Genomic DNA, 8,594 nt, shown 5'->3' on the forward strand with positions numbered 1-8,594 from the left:
ACACTCCAGATTTGCCAGGCATGTTAGCCTCTCCATCAGCTTCCTTGTGCGACTTGATCAGCCTGACCTAGCTTCGGTCATCATCACATTGGTGCTGGACGGTTCGTCGTTTTTTGTTTGGCTGGGGCTTCTTCTTTTCACACTCCAGATTTGCCAGGCGTGTTGCATCTTCTTCCTTGGCGACTCCGCATCTGTTGTTGAGGGGGGGTGTTAGATTCTTCATCTGCGGATGCTGCGACCCTGCCTACATAGTACAGGCTTTACACACACATCACGTGCACTGGCCCTTGGTTGTGGGTTGACCACTCGTACACCTGCTAGACAAGGATCTGCAGGCACATTTAGGGTTTTGCTCAGCACTTTGCCCGGTCGGACCTATTCCGGTCCTTTTCCATTTTTTCCTCATTTATGGATTTATTGTGCATTGTCGTTGGGGCTTCTGGTCTGCCCTACCTACTCCCTATTCTCCTATATATATGAGGGGAGGATGCACTATCCCATTCACATCTTGTACACAACAGTTTATGCCATCTGGAGTTATAGGGGCTTGCCAGCCTTTTCCATCTGTCTCTTATGTGTCCATCGCCATTGTCTCTCTCTCTCTCTCTCTCTCTCTCTCTCTCTCTCTCTCTCTCTCTCTCTCTCTCTCTCTCTCCACCTTCCGATGCTCACTCTGACACTTGTATGCAACCTCATGCACAAATGCAATGCAAACATAGATTTCCTCGCAAGAAAGCATCTGCTTTCCTAGAAAGCACTTAAAAATATCCTGCTTTTTGTCAAAAGCTTCTCAAACCCCGTCTTTATTCTTGTGTCTACATCTTTATGCGTAACCCTTTATCCAATTTGGATTTCCTCCTAGACCAATGGAATATTTTCTATCCGATGCTCCCATGACATATCACAAATACCCATTTCTTGGTCTCTCCCACCGAACTTATGGAACAACTTTTTCACAATGCTTAATGTCACCCATTGTATGACACATTAGAGTTGTCCGTTCCTGATGGCTTTTATCAGTTCCAATAGATCTACAGTTCGTTCAAGTGTACACATTTAAATATCCTAATTTCATTACATAAAAATTACTCAAGAAATAATTAAATAGTCCATTTAGCAACATATAGCCTCCTCCGCTGCCATAATATAATCCACTGCACTCTCTCCTCCATCCGCCAATCATAGTTACTCGGAACGAAAAATCAGAACGAGGAACGAGGAACAGCAATAGGCATGAAATGCCATTCCCTGGTACAGATACTCACGCATGAACCACAGAACCGGGATTCGGAACGGGAAGTTGAAATGGGAACGGGGAACAGAGACCTGAAAATGGCCATTACCGATAACCATGCCGCCAGTCTATGACTTCATGCATGTCAAACCTCGAAATGCAGGCCAAAGATGAAGGAGTACGAGCGGAAGTGTGACGCGAGAGAGAGAGCGAGAAGAAGAGCACGACGATATGGTGAACTCGCTCTACTGTAATGTGTAGAGCATAGTTAGTTCTTATTAGGTTTTTACAAAAGAATATGTGTACATACCTGGCGGCCCGCCGACTTACATGGGCGACCACATTGGGCTTTATACCCCAACAACGTCCCACTTAAAGTCCAATGTGGTACTTTAAGTGTGAGAGAAGCTACTATACAAGCTAATATACAAGAGATGTACAGAAGTGATGTACTACCCTACACCTAACTGCTTGCGAAAATGCGCAAAGCTCTCTGAGGGAAGTCCTTTTGTAAGTAGATCAGCAGGATTTTCTGTGGTGTGAACTTTGACAAGCTGAAGTTGCTTATCCTCGAGCATTTCCCTGATGAAATGATACTTCACATCCACATGCTTTGTCTTTGAGTGATAAACTGGATTGCGAGCCAATTGTATAGCACTTTGACTATCACAATATAACACAGGCATCTCTTCTTTGATTCCCAAATCTGTTACTAGTCGATTAAGCCAAATTGATTCTTTGCATGCCTCTGATGCTGCAACATATTCAGCCTCTGTAGTAGACTGAGTAACACAATCTTGTAATCTAGAACGCCATGATACTGCTCCACCAGCCAATGTAAACACATACCCTGACGTAGACCTTCGGTTGTCTAAGTCACCTGCATAATCTGAGTCTGTAAAACCCTTTACACTTAGCTCTTGTCTCCCATAGCATATACGCATACTCTTTGTAGCTTTCAGGTATCTCAATATTCCTTTCACTGCCTCCCAATGTTTCTTGCCTGGGTTTGACATGTATCGACTTACTACTCCCACTGCAAATGCAATGTCTGGGCGAGTAGCAATCATTGCATACATTAAACTACCCACTGCAGACGCATATGGAATCTTATCCATTTCAGCATGTTCTTCCTCAGACACAGGACAATCTTGTTTGCTAAGTTTCACATATGGTGGCAATGGAACACTCAATGCCTTTCCCTTCTCCATATTGAAACGTTGCAAAGCTCATCTATGTAATTCTTAGATCAATTTTGAGCTTGCTTAACATTCTGTCGAGCAACTCGAAGCATCTCAAAATGGTCTTGGAGAAAATCGTTTGCTTGTTGTATCTTCTCCTTAGCCAACCCCCCTGTAACGGGTGATCTAGGTTGAAATACATATAAAAGGATAAATGGACTAAACCTATAGTCACATGCTTTGAACTATTATAAGCAACACCTGCTATGTTCAAACCATCTGGAGGTGCAGAATTACTCAAAGCTGTGCGAAAAGTGTCCCAACGTTCCGGCAATGTGATCAACATGAACATAGCTCTAACAGGTTCATCAAACTTAACACCTTGAGCTGACAACTGACTGTAGATGGTGTTGAATTCATTCAGATGATTGGACATAGGGGTCCCTTCTTTCATCTTCAAGTCAACAAGCTTCTTAAGCCAGTATACCTGTGAAGCTGCACTCTGCTTCTCATAAAGATCACTTAGCTTTATCCATGCTTGATAAGCCGACATCTCGTCTGCTACATTGAAGTAAACGCTTTCTGCCAAAGTCAACATATTGGTAGAAAGTGTCAATTCATCCATTTCGCTCCATTCGTCTTCGTCCATATCTTCTAGTTTTATCCCCTTGAGCTTTATAGGTTTTATCTGCTTCTTTTGTACCAACACGTGCCAAATCTGCTTCTTCCACAATGGGAAATTGGTTCCATCCAGCTTCTTAATATTGTAAAGAGCATTGTCCTGTGATCCAGCCATAGCTACGCTTCACAGTGGTTTACTTTCCTGGGAAAAATTCGACAGAGTTTCCCCTGTAAACTGACCTCTGAACCAATATCAACCTGTCAAATGAACCAAGAAAGCTTCAGATTCTGCATAAATTTTGACAGAGTCTCCTTTGTAAAATGGCTCTGGTGTACTAAAAAACAGACCAAAAACAGCTCAAAAAACACTGTCTCTCTGACACTGTAAGCTGCGGGTAAACCTGTCCTGCACCTGTACTCTCTCACTGTCCTGTCATTGTCCTGTAAGCATAGACTGCGACAATGCCTCAACGGCAGTAAAGCAAAGATGCAATCCAACTGTCTAACTCACAGTCAATACATCCTAGCTGCCTATCTAAGGGTGCTCGAGGGATCGCTCCAAGACCTGTATCACCGAAAGGATCTCAACATTCGAGAATCCCCCAGCTCAATAAAACCTCACTCGACCCTCAACAAAGGCTGCAGTAAATCTGACAGTACATAGACTTCCCACAAAGTCATACATCCACAAATTTCCCACTATATGTTGTAACCGCTGCAGCGGTTGTTTGCTGCGTGACTCATAGCCAGCAAACCCTCAACAGACATACATCATCTCTGACAATACATCCCATGTGGAAGGCCCTGCAATGTCAAGATGAAATCTGGAATATCAAGCAGCAAACACAAGCTACCTGATGAACTAGTGGATGTCGCCTACAGTCTGTGTGTAGATACGTCCGTGTCATGTGTGACACGCCTCCAAGAACTGTGAGCCGTCCTTCGTTGTGTAGACAGCCACAAATCAGCACTTTGGGAGTGCCGATATCCTTAGCACCTGCAGTCGTAGGCCAAAGCCCCAAATTTGCAGAGTCGGATCTGCACCCGCCGAGACCACGTAGTCGAAAATGGCCTGCGCAGAACTTTGTCGAAGCCGAACGGTGGTCGAGATGACCTCAGAATGAAATTCTGAGAGCACCAAGCCCTTCGAGTGCTCCCACAAGATTTGGGGCCGTGTCTTCGCCTGTCGAATTTCACTCCAATCTGAGCTGGTGACTCTAGCCTCCTGCAGTGCTACCCCGAGCCTCGATCTGAGCTCTAGCCTCTGATACCAGTTGAAGGAGTACGAGCGAAAGTGTGACGCGAGAGAGAGTGCGAGAAGAAGAGCACGACGATATGGTGAACTTGCTCTACTGTAATGTGTAGAGCATAGTTAGTTCTTATTAGGTTTTTACAAAAGAATATGTGTACATACCTGGCGGCCCGCCCACTTACCTGGGCGACCACATTGGGCTTTATACCCCAACAAAGAGCCATCCCGTTATAGATAACGAGACAATGTTGGGAGCCCCAATCTAAGTAAATGGCGTCCATAGGCAGCAAGGGTGAGTTGTGTCTACTAAGATTTGCTTTGGGTGCTCAATCTGTATCCTCCTCTGTCACTCCTGTCTTAAGAGAACACGCACTCCCCTAGACCCTCGGGAAGTGTTCTTGTGTGTATACTTTTGATGGGTGGACTCGGAATCTGTGGAATCTCGGTAGGCCCCTCTCTGTGTCTTTATGAGGAGGACAATGTCTTGATTGCTCATCACCTCCTCTAGTCACTTTGAATGTGTCCATAGATCACCATTGCAGTTCCAAACTGCATTGTGAATCTCCTTGTGTTGTGTCTTGTAGGCCGCAAGACCCTATGCTCCCATCAATGATGACCCAGCCGTTGCGATATGATGCCTTCTTCCCTTCTTCATGTGCTTTGAGCACCCTACGCATGCATGCCCATTTATGTTCTACTTGAATCAGTCTGAGGTTGTCGTCTAGGTAGATGGGGGCCCCACGACTTCTTATAGAATGATAAACATAGATAACAAAAATATTCAAAGCATCAAAAGAAAAATGCAATAATTACTACCAGTCTACATGAATCAAATAAAATGGGAAGAGTGGGGACTTCGGGTTTGCTTATAGAAACGTTCGAGAACAATGGCAGAGCAACTTGAAGCACACCCAAAACATGAGTAAACATTTTTTTTTTAATTCAGCAAAAGTCCAGGGAATATGAGCATACCTGCAGCTTTTGGGTAAATTTCTAACGAGGAGGCTGATACGGGGTTCTCTGCGGGGAGGGTACCGCCCTCGGGGACTTGGGCTGCCACTGCGTCCCCTCCCCCGCCTTGGAAGGGGGCTGTAACTGGGGCTTCGTCTCCTCATTACTACCTTCTTCTGTGCAACCTCCTTGCTTTGAACTATGCTAGCTAAGAATAAAGTTTTTAGCCTCTGCAACTTCGAAGAAGGAAGGAAAGTAATGAATTTTTGGCCTGCCCCAAAGGGTGAGGCTTTCAGATTGATTTTTTAAAAATGCACAATTTATGATTGGATGCAAGAGATAGAACATACTCAATAAATTAGGCTTAAAAGGTATTCCATATCTAATCCAAAGATTCCTTCAATAACAACAAAAACGATGCATTAGTCTATAGCACTCAGCAACAAGCAATGACGAAGCACATATATTTGCAACAGTATCAGTTGGATGTGAGAACGGATAGAACCAAAAGCTTTTGGCTATGGCGGATTAAGAAGGGCCTCACACACAAATAAAAGAGGGTGATTGGTAAAGAGAGAGTTAGTCAAAAGGTAGAGAGAGAGAGTGAGAGGACCAATGCCATGTGGCAAAGTTCCCAAATAACATTTTTCTAAACAAGTAGAAAAAATTGTAGGTTTTTATGGGTTTTATTAAAAACTATAGGTTGTTTTTCAAAACTTTGCAAGTTTCTCTTTGAATCTATCTACCATCTCAATTTGTTATTGCCCTACTTGTCCCCAAAGTGGTAGGCCTTGTAATTTCATCACTTGTTCTATGAGTGGTTTCTTATAACTTAAAACAATGATGCTACTTGGTTTAAATTTTTTTAGAGTGTGTGTGGAGGACTCATCCACCATAAGCAAAATCTTGTTTCATTTGTTGGCACTACATGGAAGATATTGGCATAGGCGTGGAGAGTATCCAATCTTGTGCACATTTTCAAAAATTTTACTTTTCAGTGATGCTTGGTAATAAAAATAGCACTAGCAAATTAATCACGTTGGCAATAGGGTAGTGAGCAAACCACAAAGACCCTCGAGTGAAGATGACAGTAGGACATCAAGGGAGAGCGCAACCTAAGCAAAGTATGCTATTGCAATTCACTGTGTGTGTGTGTGTGCACGCACGCGTGCGAGCTCACCCTCTTCTCTATCTCGACTCTCGATCTAATACATCTACCTTCATTATTGGTCCATTCCTTGCCTTTATTTGTTTTGAACTTGTCTGAGTTGACCGTTCATAACTGTGCATAATTCTTCTTGATGACTAGTTAATCTAGCTATTAGATGTATGCTAATGGCAATTCCATAACATGTAGAAAATAAATGGAACACTCCCCAGTACAAGCTTCACCAAAGATGATTTACATCAGAAAGCTGCCATGTCAAGGAAAGGAATCATTGCTGCATTGGCATGTATGGGTCATCCAACTATTTCCATGTTCTCTTTCATTATCATGGAACAGTCCTTTATTTTGTATTTGTTGCAATAAGTTGGGTGCCGTTGAAGCATCAATATGTTGTATCTACTTGCTAATGAATTTTTGGTATATGTTTTGTGTATGTAATCCCTATGTTGGTGCACCCCCACACACGTCTTGTTGTGAGCTTCATCCTTTGTTACCACTTAAGTAGGTTGATTCATCTTGTGCCTTTATGGAATGATGATTGATTATGTATTCTTATTTTCAGTGGTTGATTACATGGGCCAACCTAGGTGCTTGAACCAATTCTAATGTTTTTTGTGCATGAAATGATACTCTAGTTACGATGCTATCTTTTTTCTTAGGAAGTTCTCTTCAAACATCAAAAAATAGTCCTCTTGCTTCTAAAAGTTGTGCTCTCTACCTAAATCATTGTGGAATTTGGATCACAATAATGCTTGTGATGTTTAACTAGGCAGCACTTTCATCGTATGGCTTTCCATGTGTAAATGTCATTACCTTGGTATGTTAGTTTTTTCTTTGCCACGATAATTATAAGATAAGGGACATAAATGATAAGCATTAACTTATCACTTTTCAGATTCTCGGCTCAAATGTTCTACTATATGGTAAGATCTCGGAATCTCATCAACTTTGGAAAGGATCCAAGGATAAATCTTTTGTTGAAGGGCCTTGTGCCTTATAAGACAATATTGAAGACATCTCCACTTTCTATCGCGTATCTGTTCTACATGGTAATCGTTTTGCTTAGTGATATTTATGTTTTGGATACATTACCTTCTTTAAAAGTCTTGAACACGATTATACATTTCTTGGTTTCTCAGATTGTTAGTATGGTGTTAATTCGAGGACTAAATGTGCCGACGTACACAACATTGGGTGTAGAACAATAGCCTTTTTTACATTGGTTATCAAACACTTGCCTATTAGAACAAAAATATTCAAGATTTGTCATCAATAAGTGTTTTTTTCATCTAAAACCTTGGGTATTGAATGCGGAAGCATGGGCTTTGGTCGGGACTCATGCACTGCATGTGACATACATGTGGGTGTAACATGAAAGCTACAAAATGGATTCTTTTACACCTACATGTGTGTGTGTGCACGCAAAGGTTCCTGAGTAGATGGTGATAATTGTTGCTTTGTGGCTTCTTGTTATTTTCTCATAAAAGTTGACCACTTCACAGCATGATATCCAATATCTGCATGGTCTAGCTAACGTAGCAGCTTTCTTCCCAAGCAATATTTATTGAGAGAAACCTTGTCCAATAAAATGAAGTGACTATCAAAACATGGGGTGCCAAAATTTGTAGGTGGAATCATTTAAGGTTAACATCCCCAATTTCATAGCAAATTAGATCAAAGGAATCAATTAAATATGTGGTTTAAAACACTTTCATAGTGTTGAGTATAAGGGTCGAGCTAGATATAGCTAGCATAGTGGAGTCACTATTTATTTGTTCATTTGTAGGAGAATCCTTTCTTATGTGACCCTAGTGTCCCTACAACGCTATCAACTGAGTAGTCCTTAATCTACGCATAGACCAAAGAATGTTGGTGGCAATGGACATCCTTGTTCACCCCAATAGTGTTTGCAAAAGATTCTAAAATTCCTCTTCCCATGTGCAATTGACATATCACCTTCTCATAGATTTGAGAAACCTCAACTATAAACTCACTTGGTACTTGGATTCTTCCATACTACACAAATTGTTACAGGGAATCATATCAAAGTCTTTCTTGAAGTGCACAAAGCAACAATACAATCTCTTACCTTTCAATTGGCTTTTCTCCATGAGAACACAAAGAGTGACAAGATGGTCAATGGTTCTATTACATTGACGAAAACCCCTTATCCTTTTGCACGCTTGC

At 41.9% G+C, this 8,594-nt stretch overlaps 1 protein-coding gene across 2 annotated transcripts in view; it reads right to left on the reverse strand.

Moving 5' to 3' along the window:
- LOC147455056 (serine/arginine-rich SC35-like splicing factor SCL30A) overlaps positions 1-5,522 on the reverse strand; it is a 78,307-nt gene extending 72,785 nt beyond the window's left edge. The window contains exon 1 of one of the 2 annotated variants that reach the window (XM_086513901.1): positions 5,261-5,522. In XM_086513901.1, coding sequence (XP_086370027.1) covers positions 5,261-5,403 — 143 coding nt within the window. In that variant the 5' untranslated portion in view covers positions 5,404-5,522. The remainder of the gene's footprint in view (positions 1-5,260) is intronic. The other variant, XM_086513900.1, reaches the window with a different exon arrangement.
- Positions 5,523-8,594: the final 3,072 nt, after the last annotated feature.

The sequence above is a fragment of the Adiantum capillus-veneris genome, chromosome 6 (genome assembly GCF_014529385.1).
Source record: "Adiantum capillus-veneris isolate H3 chromosome 6, ASM1452938v2, whole genome shotgun sequence".
Lineage (NCBI taxonomy): Eukaryota > Viridiplantae > Streptophyta > Polypodiopsida > Polypodiales > Pteridaceae > Adiantum > Adiantum capillus-veneris.